Raw genomic sequence first — 15,204 nt, forward strand, 5'->3', positions numbered from 1 at the left:
AAATGGGTTAAATATATAAATGTTGTAATCTAGAAACTGTAGAAAAGTTATTTTATGTTGAATATAACTATGTAACTCTTGAGCTATCCTAGGCATTTAAACATTGGGAGTTGGGTCATCTAGACCCACTAGACAGAGCTCTGAACCTTTTTTCTTCAATGATTTGTGATCTTCACTGGTGTCCATGGATTACATGAAATCTTTCCACCTTTATCCACCTTTGTCATGGTAGGGAGAACACGTCAATGTAAGGATAGGGGCATTTTTCGATAGCACAAGGTTTTTAAAAATATAAATAAAAGCTGCTCCTCACACCTGCTAGTTTACTTTTGTTGATTATTTGACCACGGCAACTTTTAGCACGTTGGCTCCCCCTGCTGGTAATTTAGAGGACCTGCATCAACAATCACTTAAAACTCAAGAGGATTTTGCTCCCTGGGTTCACTTCTAAATTACTTTTAAATACAAAGTCAGACATATTAAATAGGAATATTTATTAGATTATTTGATTTCTTAATGCTTAGGTTATAAATAATACCAATATTAAAAATGTAAAATTTGCATTAAATGTCAAAGTCTTTCCAATGAAGTCTGAAAATACCTGGGTCTTACCTTTTGAAATGGGTTTTGTGTTTTAGAATCAGAATCAGGAGGACTAAGCATTAGTTGACACCGTGAAGTTCCTCTAAATGAACGGTAGATGTCGCCGTTGCCCGCACCACTGCGTTTCTTCATGGCTCCGCTGCTACAGATGACCGAATCGCCATTTTGAAAAGCTGATCGTTCACAGCACACCCGCCTTGAGTACTGGAACTATGCCGCGGGGCCGGCCTCGCAAACTGAGAGTTAAAAGCAACGACGGAACAGGTAACAAGTACCAAAATGCCAGAAATAAATACAACAGCAGATAACCTACCCAAGTAACCTGCTTTTATTTTGCCAAGCACCTCTGTAATGTAAATATTAACACTTCAGCGTAGTGTATATAGTCCCCGGATATAGTATTGCGGGTGGGCTTTGCTTTGTACGGCGAAGTAGTGATCGAGGCGGAATGATATTAATAACGTTTCGGTGGCTCTTCTTATTGGCTTCCAGTCTAAATTGGGTATCGGTGCGGAGAGGAGCTGTTCCCCTGCCCGTCGTTGTGGTTAATGTTCACTTTCGGCCGATCACATTTGTTTATTAGTTATTAGTTGCTAGCCTGATTTGGCTAACTAGCTCGTTTCGCTATCGTTAGCATCGCGGCTAGCACGCTCGTTTGTTTTGCATTGGTGTTTTTCGCCGCAGCCCGGCTCCAGTCCAGAGGAGCGCAGCGGAGGCTGACCGGGGCTCTGACAGCTCACCGGGCGCGGTTTACCCGCGCGAGCCGCCTCGCGCTCCCGTTGCGTCCTGGCCAATAACCCACTGCTTCGCTTTATGTTATCGTGTAGGACCAACGTCAGGCATTGTTGCAGCATGTTTAGCCGTGGAACATGCAGGCTTGCGACCACGTGACCTAAAAGTTGTAGTTGAAAATGTGATTCGAAGCAAAACCGCACGTGCGGGTTTGTCAAAACAAAGCCAGCGCCATGCAACAGCACTTGTTATGAAAGGTTGTTGTGCCCAGCTGTGAACATCTACGTAAAGTATCGTAAGTTAAAGACATGACTCAGCTAGACATTGTAAATCACGTCAATACGCATACCCCCACCCCCCCAATACATAATTATTAACATAAAAAACATTAGGGCTTTTATTTTGAAATAAGTATTAAAGTGTGTCAACCTTCACATAATTACTCAGTCACAGTATGAGAGAAATTATATATTTATTTAATTCATTTATAGTGCTAATCCTATTAAAGCTGGATATCAGACATGCATGACAAAAAGTCATTTAGTGGGAAGCAAACATTTGTGAAATGAAAGCTCTTCCTGTGGGACCTGGAGGTGAGCATCTTGTTTTCTCTGCCTCCTGCTTCTTTCCAGATGCAGACCCTGCAGAATCTAAAGCAGAAAGTGATGGAGAGCTCAAGGACAGGAAGTGCACGATATGCTCGCAGATATTCACCACTGAGAGCCAGCTGCAGAAGCATCACCGTGAGCATGAGACCAACGATAAGGTATTGATCAACGTTAACCTCATCCCGATGGGAACCTGGAAATCTTACTTTGTGACGAAGTTTCTAAAAGCTTCTGGACGTTTGGTGCAGTAGAATTGTGCTGGTCTGCTGTTTGGCATGGCACCGCTCCCTCTGGGATGTTTCCCATTCTGCACCAATGTGTTTGCATTTCAGCTTAAACTTTGCAAATGCAAAAATTATTTATTTCTTCAGTGGAAAGAGGGAAAACAAGAAAACCCCAGCAAGTAAAAGTCCCACTCCAGTCATTTTTGTTACTACTGTCAGTGTTCTCAGTGGTCTTTTAATTATGATAATGACGTTTTTAGCCAAAACCAAAATACCTGTGATGTTTTCTTTGACACATTTTCTCCAGGGGGGTATTAAAGGAAGCATGTTTAAACTACCCGACTTTAAGCCTGAACTCTGGCTGAAATCCGCCTGAACTTGCTTACTCTGGGTATGTCGGTTCCAAAAGACCGGATATGAGTTGGCATAATTACGCTCGACTTGGTAACCCTGGGTTAAGGCACGTGCATGTCAAGTACATAAAGACATTCTCAATGGATCCCCGATTTCCGGAGTCACCATGGAAACGTGTGGAGAAAAAAAGAGCGCGCTATACTTTTGAGATGGAGACAGAGATTTTAATGACGGCGTATGAAGATTATACGTCCATCAAAAAGGTAATATGGCTGCATCATCAGCAAAAGAAAGAGTTTCTGCTCAGAGAAAAAGAACGGACAAAGTAAACGCATCAGTTTCTGATATTATTTCTATTTTCATTGTGACGCATATATATATATATATATATATATATATATATATATATAACTTATCCAACTTAAATGAATTAATTCAACAGGTAACAAGTAATTGAGTTAAATTTATTCAACCTAATTTCTTACGTCTATCCAACTCAATATTTTTTTCACAACTCAAATTTACATATTTAGCTAACTAAATGTAATATTACTCCAATTCAATTAATATTTTTCCATCTTAATTTGTTGTTTGAGTTTGTTTGAGCCTGCAGATATTTTCATTTTTATAACAATAAAATGATTGAAACAAAATGGACTCATACCATGAAACAAACACTAACCATTTCTCCAACATTATCATTACAAGGTTGACCAGTAGGGGTGCTAAATAACCTGATCATCCTCTTCCTCCCTCTCACTCATGGTGCTGAAAGAATAAAATATAACAGGACAAATAACTAGACAACACACAGTAAAACAGAGAAACGACTAAACACATTTGGTCAAAAACCCACACTTAAACCCAAATCCGTCCAGACAGGCAAAGGGAATGATATCCCACAATTCCTTGCAGTGCCGATCTAACAGCAGCACCAAAGTTACACCTACTTAATTGAATTCATTTGAATGAAAGCAAAATAACTGTCTGATAACTACGTGTTATTTTTTAAACTGACTTAACAAAAAAAAAAGATTTATCTTAACTGAAGCAATAATTAAGTTAGATCAAAGTGAAAAAGTTGATCTTTCCAACATCCATATGTGGTCTTATCATCCTCTCATGGTGGAAAAAGTATTATCTGAGCTTCTTCATCCACTAAATCATCTTCAAATGGACACGCCATGCTGCTTCACCTCTCTGTAAACAAACTAACCTTCAACTAAACCTGCCCCAGACCAGGTTATGTTCAGAGCATGAGTTGCCATGGTAACTTGACCTACCCTGAAACATACCTCCATTTCTGGAACCGAAAGCTGAGGTTATGAACTTCCTTAGCCTCAAACTTACCGAAAGGGGCACGGTGGAGAACATTCACTGAAGCCACGGAACACGCTGTTGGATCTGCTAAGTTCATCCCCTCGCCCTGAACTGTTGGAAGAGACGCTTCTGTTGTTGTTGGTTCTGGATCTGTGCAAACAGAGATGTTCTCATGCTTTGAATGTGGGAAATGAGGTGATGGTTTGGTTCTTCTGTGCTTCACTCTGCATGTTTGGAGGGAGTTTGAATCACAGGCACAATACACTGGAGGTTGGGTTGCTTCTGGTTCTTTTCGTTCCAGCGGTGATATTATGGTCTGTGCTGCAGTTTTCCATAAGTAGGTGGTTTTAATAAACAAACAGATTTTTTCTAAAATGCCTCCAAACGTTGACTTTTTTTCGTTAGACTAGAAAAGGAGGGGAAAGAAGCCAAAGTATTGACTTCAATGTGGGGAATTCAGTGTGTGATGGTTTGATCCCCAAACGTGAGGCAGGAATTTTCATCAGGAGATGCATCTGTGGTGGCTGCAGGCCAGTCCCATACGCACAAACACACACACACACACACACACCCACACACACACACACACACACACACCCTTTGAAGCCGTGTTGTTGTTCGTTGTGCAGACGGACGTCTGGCGTTGTGTTGAGGGAAGTACGGCACCGGGGAAAAGCCTGGGTTTTGATCATAGCAGCTTTCTCCAAAGCTCACCTCAGCATCACTTCACACATGCCAGTCTCCCACGCCTCAGGCAACATGTAACCCTCAAAACAGACTGGAGGGAGGTGTTTAGAAAAGCATTGTGGCTTCTTCTTTTTTCAAATCAACACAAACAAACAGATCATCAAACCTCAGAGCATGATGTGTCTACAGCCTGTCTGCACGCCTGCAGAACGGCTCTTCTCTGCCACGACTGGAAATCATCGCTAAAATACTCCGTTAAGCTCATTCACAGGATTCAACAGGACGCCAATAAAAAAGAGGAGCACATTTTTTTTCCAAAGCCAGTCTCTGTTGAATCAAGAACATATAATTTTATTTTATTTAAAAACGAGCAAAAATTGACTTTTAATAAAATGACCAACCAACAGAAAAGCAACATTTTTCTGAGAAAATATGCCGTAGGATAAATTTCTATTTACAGACTCGATGACCATATTTGCATCTTCTAAATAAATGCAGATTAGATGAGTGTTTTATTTAAACCAGGCCTGTTCTGTAGGTAACACGATGCTTTTGGATCAGCTCTACAGTTTGTCCTGCAGCGCTGTCACAGGTGGGCTGAGCTCCACTCCGCCGTTTCCCGCCTCAGGCTCTGTGCTCTCAGGAAAACACCAAGTGCCTCAGTCTGTCCTCCGTCTTTGGTAAACGTTAGGGCACAGAAGCTGGATTCTGTCACAGTTTTTCCTAACACCCTCTGGTAATCTGACATCTTCAGAGTCGTTCTTTAGATCAGGAACGAGTTTCAAACTGCCGTTCTCCTGTCTATGACTTTTAGAAACTATCCTTCTGTCTCAGGATAATTATGGTGTTTTCGGTGGTTTAACATGTTCTTGTGGCATTTTTCTGATGGAGGAGGACATGTGTACAGAAAATGGAGCTTAAAATGGCATTTCTGACTATTTCGTTGTGAATCAGGAGCAGACGTTCTCTGTCACAGGGAGGGGAAGAGGGGGCGTGGCTGGTCGGTGCCAACAGTCCCACCCACAATTCCCAAGTCAGTTTCTCCTGCCGCTCTGCAGAAACTATGTCCAAGGAGATGACAGGTTTTTTGATTTGGTCTAAAAATGGCCTCATCATAAGTAAAACCTCGTTTTGACAATATCAAAAGATGATCGGAGTGGGACTTTAAAAACAGTTTATTTGTTACTTTATTTGTTAGTATTTGCTTGTAGCATCAGTTCTCTGTACATAACAACTTCCTGCTTTGCAAAGGAGACAAATGTGAAAATGGTGATGTCGTCTGATAACTCAACTCCGCTCCACTGACAAGACTGCCTGCTTTGCAAATTTCTTATGTTCAGTTTTGTTTACTGGACTGAGGAGAGAAGCGGCTGATGCAGAGCTTCTCTAAATACATCTGCATCAGGAGGCTTTTATTGTTTCAGCTGGTCAATTTACCCGGCCGCCTCCGCTGTCGATGTTAGTGGTGACACGTGAGTGTTAAGGCTCTTCATTAAAAGCATCAGAAAGCCCTGTTTTTGTTCTTTGTCAGCGTTCCATCAACCTTACCTTTCTTCCTCTTCCTTGTGTCTTTATTGTTTGACTTTAGTCAACGTTTGTCTTTGCGTCTGTGGGTCATTTCTGTCCCTGGAGCTCTGCCACTCCAAGACTCACAAGAGTCTGTCAGTCAAACCCCTCATTGTGACTCCATTGGGGACTTCTTATTGCATCTGCCCTCTCCATCCATCTGGTAATACCATCATCTTCACACTAGTCTGTTAGACCATCCTGCTGATAGTCATGCTATGGAGCGTTTTGGAGCGTAATCTATAGACCAGGGAGCCCAAATCAGAAAACTCTGCCTTATCTGCTGCTGTTTACCTGGATCAGGTGTGTTTAGTCAATGAGGAGCTTCAATGGCAGGTTGGTTGGAAAACATGCAGGACACGGGCCCTCCAGGCCTGGATTCTGACACCCCTGCTGTAGTTGCTTGCACAGAGCAGCTCATAGGAGTTCAGGACTGAGGAGTCCTAATGCATCAGGCCCATTTGCCCTGACGGGTGGATACCAGCTGTCAAAACGGTGAATCCTGTATGGGGCACACAGATGGCCAACACACAATTTAAGGGTCGTAGACCGCTCAGTGAGCGGGAAAATGGTCATGCATACTTTTTCTTTGGGCATTGTGCAGGTGATGTGCAGGTGATGGCAAATTCTTATACAACAGGTTGGGGTAAGTAAGGGGGAAGTAGGTGCGATGCAGATGCGTCGTACAGATTTTTCAACCCCCTCAGATTCTGCCCCAGAGACCTCTTAGTGCTGTTGCGGGCACTCCTTGTGAGCCCATTGCTTGGTCTGTTCCACCTACAGCTGGAAGAGGCTTGGTGTGAAATGTTGAAGCAGTGCAAATCTCACTCCAGGCGCTTTCTTTCACTGCTGTATTCCGATATGTAAAGGGCTCGGTGTCATAGAATTCCAGCCAGACACAAATCAAAAATATTAACTTCTCCTCCATGAACAATTCTCAAACTGTATGCACTTCCTTAGATTCAAAGCGGCGCCATACATGCGTCATAACCAAATCCGAACCCCTGATTGGTCAAAGTTTGACCTGCTTTCAATTTCAACTAACGTACGTTTCATAGGACGCATGTTTTGTATGTAGAGCCTGAAAACGGGCGTCCTCTGGACATGTGGTATGACGCGTGAACGCCAGAGTTTTGGACGTGGAACCGGAAATGTGCGTTTATGTGCAGAGACTTATTATGGAAAGCTAGCGCTTGAATGCACGCTGCAGAGGGTGGTGTGAACAAGGAAGCGAGACCATCAGAGCGTAGTTCGTGTGGGCGTCTTGCAGGTGGTTACGTACCACGTGCAGCATTTGAATGCTGTCAGTAAGGAGCTAGCACTTGCACCTTGCTAAAGACTAGAGTGTGGCGTGAGGGGGTCGTACGACAGCACCACTCGTACAACACTAGTACCTATAACTTATATTATCCTTACAAATACTTCGTTAGACAGTCACCATGCACACAACAATTGTGCGTTCCATTCTCACCCACCCTTAAAGTGGCCGCACGAGCCTTGAGGGAGCTAAAAGACACACCTGTGCCCACCTTAAGATGCACCTCTGTACGACCCTCTGCGGGTCCAGACAACCCAAAAACGTGCAGCGGGCATACGCTTCAACCCTCGTACAGGTGCATTTCATCAAGGCAAACGCGCATTATCCTTTTTCTTCCTACAGCCTTATCGGTGTGACCAGTGCCCACAGACGTTCAACATGGAGTTCAACCTCACACTACACAAGTCGACACACACCACCTCCGACTTCACCTGCCCCGTTTGCAACAAGAAATTCTCCCGCATCGCCAGCCTCAAGTCACATGTCATGCTGCACGAGAAAGAGGAGGTAAACCGTGGCTGTGACCCGATGGAAAACACGCAAAGAAAGGGATTTTTCTGGCCTGACTTGTATGATCTGCTTCTAATCCTGCAGAATCTCATCTGTACAGAGTGCGGAGATGAGTTTGTGCTCCAGAGCCAACTCTCCCTGCACTTAGAGGAGCATCGCAAGGAGCTGTCCGGCGTGAAGGTGTACACCTGCAAGAGATGCAGCCGGGAGTTCCAGACGTCCGCTCAGATCAAGGAGCACATGAGGAGTCACATCAAGATTAGGTCAGACCCCAGTCAATCACGTCGGGCCCCTCCTTTGTAGAAACAGAGGGCTGCTTTCTGTTACCCAACTCAATCTGTTGAGTCAACTTGTGCTAAACAGCAGCTGGAATTTACGAGGAAAATCTCAAGCAAAAGTTGACCTGCTTAGTTCTAAACATTGAACCTCCAACCTCTGTGTGTGTATCCATCCTTTAGACGGAGCTTGTCTGGGTTTTAGCTGTGGTGTCAGCAGGTTAAGCAGGGATTCACAAACCTCCCTCTTTTCAAGCATTTTTGGTGGATTCTAGATCAGCCAATAATAAAGTCGGTCTCCAGCATGTCAGGGCTCTGCCACAGGCTCCTAATGCCTCATTCAAACGTCATCTAGATGGCTTGTTTGCCAGATGTTTAAATGATGTAGAGCAGGGGTCGGGAACCTATGGCTCGCGAGCCATATATGGCTTTTTTGATGGTCACATGTGGCTCGCAGACAAATCTTTAATTATACTTTTTTTTTCATTAGACCAGTCCTTTTCGGGCGCGACGCGATGCCAGAGGCGCGCAGTAGTAGCGGTGCTTGGAGAAAAAACTAGCAGTTTACTATTATCTATTATTTCACAGAGTTTGTACCAGCCTGAAACCTGTGAATTGCCGTGCCTAAAACTGCGCGCTCTCGTCTCTGAGAAAGAGCGCGCAGTAGCGGGGACGGGATGTGTGAGGAAGAAAACAGAGGGTGGGGTTGAGGGGTTTTGGGGACAGGCTGCAGGTGAATCGCGCAGGGATTGTAAATACGTTAAACCCGCTGCCCGTCACTCACTGCAGTGTGTGAGTGTGTGTTTGGCTCCGCGTCTGCATGTGATCAGTCTTTGTCACATCTACAGAACATTCAGACCAACCTAAGATCACGTTTAAAGTCTCAACGCCTGCATGAAGCAGAAACTCACCACGTATCAACCAGACTAGACAATCAACAAAACTACCACGAGAAATACTCATCATTTATCAGCAACAGCATAACAATGTTATTAAAAAGGATCCACAGACTTATTGTACTTTAAAAATGTTGAAATTACATCAAATGTACACATTCACTTGTATATTTAGTTTTAAAAATATTGTCGCGGACTGAGTTTCACTTGGCTGTCGGGCCGCGTTAAAAGTTCTGGGGTTCATTGAAGGCATCAAGCAGAGATCTGATTGGCTCCCAGTTCTGTCGCTCAGCCTGTTGTTAGGTAATTTGGACCAATGGGGTTCAGCTATGGGCCGAATAAGGAAAATGGCTGGAGCGGGAGCAGGGGAATATAAAGTTGGGAGAAACGCTCTCTCTCGTCTCGGCAGGAGAGATTCAGGAGTTGATGAATTAGTTGTACGGCGTTTGTTGCGGTCTACAGCAGTGTTTTTCAACCAGTGTGCCGCGGCACACTAGTGTGCCGTGGGAGATGGTCAAGTGTGCCGTGGGAGATTGCCCTCATTAACTGATTTAACAACATTTCCCATCTCCAGGATTTCAGCTCTGTTCATCCAAACAGGCCCTGATAAAACACTGAGGAGTTAGGAATATAAAAGATCGTAAAATACTTTTTCTTTGCGTTTATTTTATTAAAGACATTTTGATAAGAATGACCGTACCACGATTCAGCTGCAGCTCCGGCTGTATTTTGGAAAAGTCCCGTTGCTTTAACTGTCTCCACCAATCATTCTTGAAGGCTTCATCACATGTCATCAGTCTGACCAATCAGAAGTGGTTAAAGTCTTCACTTCCTCGTCCCGATTTAGCTCGTAAAGTCGCTCAGTTCTAACAAAAATACCAGCTAAAGCTCGTCTTTAGCGGTGTAGCTTTCCACAGAATCCGGTATCAGACCGTGGAACAAGTGAACAAAACAATGAAGCTCCGAAAAGCGATCTCCGCCGGCCGTTTTATGCACTACATCTCCCATGATGCATTGGGTTGTGAGAGTGACAGGGCACAAGGAGATCTGTTGTTAAACGTCTTGAAACCAACGAACACACTTCAAACTGTTTTTAAATCTTCTAACTTAACTTTTATTGCATCTTTTAGAAAAAAAACAGCTGCAGTTTCCAGCTTTTTCTGCAACAATTATCTCAAAAATGCATGTGAGACTGTGGAGGGAGGGGCTGTAGATCAATACAGTCTGAGTTTCTCCTTTTTTTTAATTTTTGGATGCTGGTGTGCCGCGGGATTTTTTTTAAGGTTAAAGTGTGCCGCGGCTCAGAAAAGGTTGAAAAACACTGGTCTACAGTAACCAGAATAAAGAACTTTAAAAGAGGTTAAGTCTCCGTGCATCAGTGTGGGAAAGAGACACAACATTATTGTATGGCTCTTTCGAAATTACATTTAAAAATATGTGGCGTTTATGGCTCTCTCGGCCAAAAAGGTTCCCGACCCCTGATGTAGAGCAAAGAGAACACCTCCTAGGAGGCTGAGCTCCAGACCTCACCTTTAGACTGAAGGGAGCTCCTTTCAGTGCTCAGGGCTGCAGCTGCTGCTGGTAACACAGACTCACAGGACATTCAGAGCGTTCTCCTCTGTTCACCAGCACAGACCAGGACAAAGTTGACCTTTTTGCAGACGTTGCCATGTTCGATCCTGACGCTCCACCTTTTCTATGTATAGAGAGCATTCAGACACTTAAACTCCTCTCTATGTTGTCATGTACAGAAACCTTTTCCTGGCTGAGAAGGGCTTTAGACTTGGAACTGCTGATGATTATCTGGGTCCCCAGCCCTGATAAAATACAGGGTTGTGTCAGGAAGGGCATCTCTGCCAAACCACCTGTGGAGTTCAGGGAAAGCTGATTCACTGTGGTGACCCCTGAAGGGATGAGCAGAAGAGTAAAACTAGCTAAGAAAACCTCTAGAGACAGCTTGAGGCCAGGGTTTGGGGAATCAAGAAACTGTCAGTAGAAATCCTATGGGTCTCAAAGCTAAACACTTCCATCACTTGACTGAATCCAGAAATTCAGTAATAGTATAAAAGTAATTCACTTAATCAATGCAAGAAGAAACGTGAACTAGCAAATGTCCAAGAGCCTCCAAGGATCCTGGCAAGTAAAGAGCGGGTCCATGGTCAGGACAAGAACCAGTTTCTGCTAAATCCAATCCAACCATTGACTATAGAATGATTCTTCTAAAAGGTCAACAGCTAAACTTCTTTATACTTCATCTAGTAAAACATTACTTGTTTTATTTTTGATATGAGAAGGTTATTGTTGAACAGACTTGAGTCGGAGGTACATGAAACACTGCGTAAAGGGCCAAGAAACTCACAGCATTAAGTTCCGTTTTCCTTTTTTGAAATTTTAGCATAAGGATTGTCAAAACTATTGACTGTATATGAGAACTGGACTGAGCGAGTGTGAGGTCACCCATAGAAAATGCCTTATTTCCAGTTAGTTTTTGGTGAAAGTCGGCCTGAGTCTCCATTCGTATCTCATCAAGTCCAAGAGCCCTACCACCTGAAAGCAGGTTGGGGAGAATCCGTTTAGAAGATTCAATATGAGACCACAAACTTTTATTGAGGCATCGGATTGGCCAGTTCATTTCTTCAATAACTTACAGTATAGAAACAATTTCATACAGAAAAAAACAGGATTAGCAAAAACATGTTAAAAAAAAAGGTATCAGAGCAGAAATTGTTCTTCTGACCAAGAGAATGACTGAGTTACAGACGTTTATTTCTCTACAACAAATGGAATTTTGGCCTCTTGGAGCCAGCAGGTACTTCCTGTTTGGAACGCGAGGTGGGAGGAGTCTCTCAGTCCAGTTCTCATGTGCAGTCGATATTTAAAACACTAGCTAGTTGATGTTTCTTATGCTAAAAAATAAGGATTTTTTTGCATTGAATGTGGAAAAATATTCTAAAATGTTTCCTTTAGAAGATTCATTTTGGTATTTTATTTATTTTACCAAAATAAGCTACATAAAAGTTGTTTATACATTAAGCTTTAGTACTACTATGTATAAAAATACTCATTTGTGCACACTTTTTTATTTTTCTTCTGGCTGAATTTAGGAAATGTATGTTAGTGAAACAGGTTTAACTTTGTGTCACTAAAAGCAATGCTGTAAAAATGTTTAAAGTTATTTTTCAAACAAATGAAATTGTGACAGAACTAAACTTTACAAAAAATAGACCTGACAACCAAATGTTTGGTAACTTATGCACCACAGATTCCTGGTAGTGTTTTCATGCAGTGGCGCCTCCAGAAACTTTTCATGGGGGTGGGTGGGAGGGGCCACTTAAATCTTTAGGTGGCACACAAAAACCATGAGCTGTATTTAAAAAATTCATTCTACTAAACGTAGTAAAACAGCCGTTTGAAAACTAACAGAAGTTAAATGCTTACTGATATATTTTGATTTATTGTGTTTCTATTTCATGCTTGGGGTGTTTGGCTCTTGACTGGGAGATATCTATAATGAACAAAAAGTCAGTTGTTCTGAAATAATACTACTAATACCCTTCCATGGTAATTATTAATTATATCTATAGACATTTGTATTCAGACTAATGAACATGAACCAGTTTTATTATTAGGGCAACATGCCTGTTGGTCCAGGAACAGGTGGGGCTCCTTTAGCTGACCAATGATGCTGACTGTCCCTCGTCTGTTGCCGTCTCATCTTTGTCTTCTTCATTCTCTTCTGTCATTCATGCTGCTGCTCTGTCTCATCTTCCTCCTCCTCACACCTCCTCTGTTGCTCCATCTCTTTCGCTCCTTCTGCTGTACTTTTCTTCTTAAAATAAACTAAAATAAGAATAGATGTAAACTTCCTATTCAGTCTCTGAAAATTGACATACACAAGCATCAACTAATGACTTTAGGTAACTCTGTCCAAACAGGTCAAACGCACATCAAAAAGCTGCAGTAACACAACAACCAGTCCTCAAATATATATATATATATAAAAAAAAATTTTTTTCTTACCAGTCCTCAAATTGGGCCGTGAAATGCGAGGCGTGTGTGACGGGGACATTTTTTTTCCAGTACTAATAAAATGTCATTGCACATCCACCACTGCTGGTGATGTGGTGGTGCAATTGAATTTGCGCACAATAGAGATCAGGTGATCTAAAGTACAGTGAACAGATTGTTAAAAGACACCACAGAAAATATTTAACAGGTGTAAAAAGAAATGTAGTGTTTTGGGATGCATGTGTGCGCACGCGCTGAAACCGCTGCTCGCGCCGCGCGATGCAGGAAGACGGGTGGAGAGTGCGTGTGAGGAGGGCATACAGGCGCGGTCAGTCGCTGTTTTGGAGTTGAGGAAAAAGTAATAAAGAAAGTTCCTCTTAAAGGACGGGGACTGGTTCTTTTGTCTAACCCGCTCTGGAGGCTCTAAGGCAGGGGTCGGGAACCTATGGCTCGCGAGCCATATATGGCTCTTTTGATGGTCACATGTGGCTCGCAGACAAATCTTTAATTATACTTTTTTTTTTTTTTTCATTAGACCAGTCCTTCTCGGGCGCAATGCGATGCCAGAGGCGCGCAGTAGTAGCGGTGCTTGGAGAAAAAAATCTGCGCCAGTGCTATCAGTTACTATTATCTATTATTTCACAGAGTTTGTACCAGCTGGAAACCTGTGAATTGCCGTGCCTAAAACTGCGCGCTCCCGTCTCTGAGAAAGAGCGCGCAGTAGCGGGGACGGGATGTGTGAGGGAGAAAGCAGAGGGTGGGGGTGAGGGGTTGTGGGGACAGGCAGCAGGTGAATCGCGCAGGGATTGTAAAAACGTAAAACCCGCTGCCCGTCACTCACTGCAGCGTGTGAATGTGTGTTTGGCTCCCCGTCTGCATGTGAGCAGTCTGTCTCACATCTACAGAACATTCAGACCTATGATCACGTTTAAAGTCTCAACGCCTGCATGAAGCAGAAACTCACCACGTATCAACCAGACTAGACCATCAACAAAACTACCACGAGAAATACTCATCATTTATTAGCAACAGAATAACAATGTTATTGAAAAGAATCCACAGACTTATTGTACTTTAAAAATGTTGAAATTAAATCAAATGCACACATTCACTTGTATATTTAGTTTTAAACAAATTGTCGCGGACTGAGTTGGATGGCTGTTGGGCCGCGTTAAAAGTTCTGGAGTTCATGGAACGCATCGATCAAGCAGAGATCTGATTGGCCCCCAGTTCTGTCGCTCAGCCTGTTGTTAGGTAGTTTGGACCAATGGGGTTCAGCTATGGGCCGAATAAGGAAAATGGGAGGGCTGGAGTGGGAGGGGGGGAATATAAAGTTGGGAGACGCGCTCTCGTCTCGTCTCGGCAGGAGAGATTCAGGAGTTGCTGAATGAATTGAACGGCGTTTGTTGCGGTCTGCAGTAACCAGAATAAAGAACTTTAAAAGAGGTTAAGTCTCCGTGCCTCAGTGTGGGAAAAGGACACTACATTATTGTATGGCTCTTTCGAAATTACATTTCAGAATATGTGGCGTTTATGGCTCTCTTGGCCAAAAAGGTTCCCGACCCCTGCTCTAAGGGCTTGAACGCGGACGTGAACCCCGAAGGAAGATCAGCCTCACCGTCTCATCCGTGTTCTGCATCCAGCGGCTCGTGTTGAACTATAGATGTCTGCGCACGCAAAGGCAGCAGGGAGGGGAGGGGGTGTGGGCCGGTTCAGGTCATCAGAGTGACTTGCCGCCTGCTAGCTGTGCATTTGGGATGAAATGCATAACTGATGCTACCACAGCTTATAGTGGCTGTTTTCATGTCTCACCTTCTTACCTGCTGTGATCATTGAAGATAAAAGCCGCTGTCCTTTAGCGACATGCGGCTGTCTGAGAGCAGCCTGTGTGTCCTCATGACATCTCCATACAAGTTTGTTCTGAAAAGGCCTGATAACAGCATGCTACGCTAAAGGTGCCTTTGGGGGGGCTCCATCACACCGAATTTCACACATTACCCCCCGCTTGCAGGCATTTATTCATTGGCAATTAATATGTAAATATTGAGTCATCCAGTACAAGAGGAGCCTGCTGATACAACACCATACTGAGGTGTTATAATT

General features: G+C 43.4%; 1 protein-coding gene across 1 annotated transcript in view; it reads left to right on the forward strand.

Annotated features, from left to right (window-relative positions):
* Positions 1–783: 783 nt before the first annotated feature.
* znf236 (zinc finger protein 236) overlaps positions 784–15,204 on the forward strand; it is a 97,652-nt gene continuing 83,231 nt past the window's right edge. Inside the window, exons 1-4 of the mRNA XM_011473312.3 lie at positions 784–867; positions 1,968–2,101; positions 7,755–7,919; positions 8,007–8,185. Of these exons, the coding sequence (XP_011471614.1) occupies positions 816–867; positions 1,968–2,101; positions 7,755–7,919; positions 8,007–8,185 (530 nt within the window). The 5' untranslated portion in view covers positions 784–815. The remainder of the gene's footprint in view (positions 868–1,967; positions 2,102–7,754; positions 7,920–8,006; positions 8,186–15,204) is intronic.

Source organism: Oryzias latipes, chromosome 16 (assembly GCF_002234675.1).
Source record: "Oryzias latipes chromosome 16, ASM223467v1".
Lineage (NCBI taxonomy): Eukaryota > Metazoa > Chordata > Actinopteri > Beloniformes > Adrianichthyidae > Oryzias > Oryzias latipes.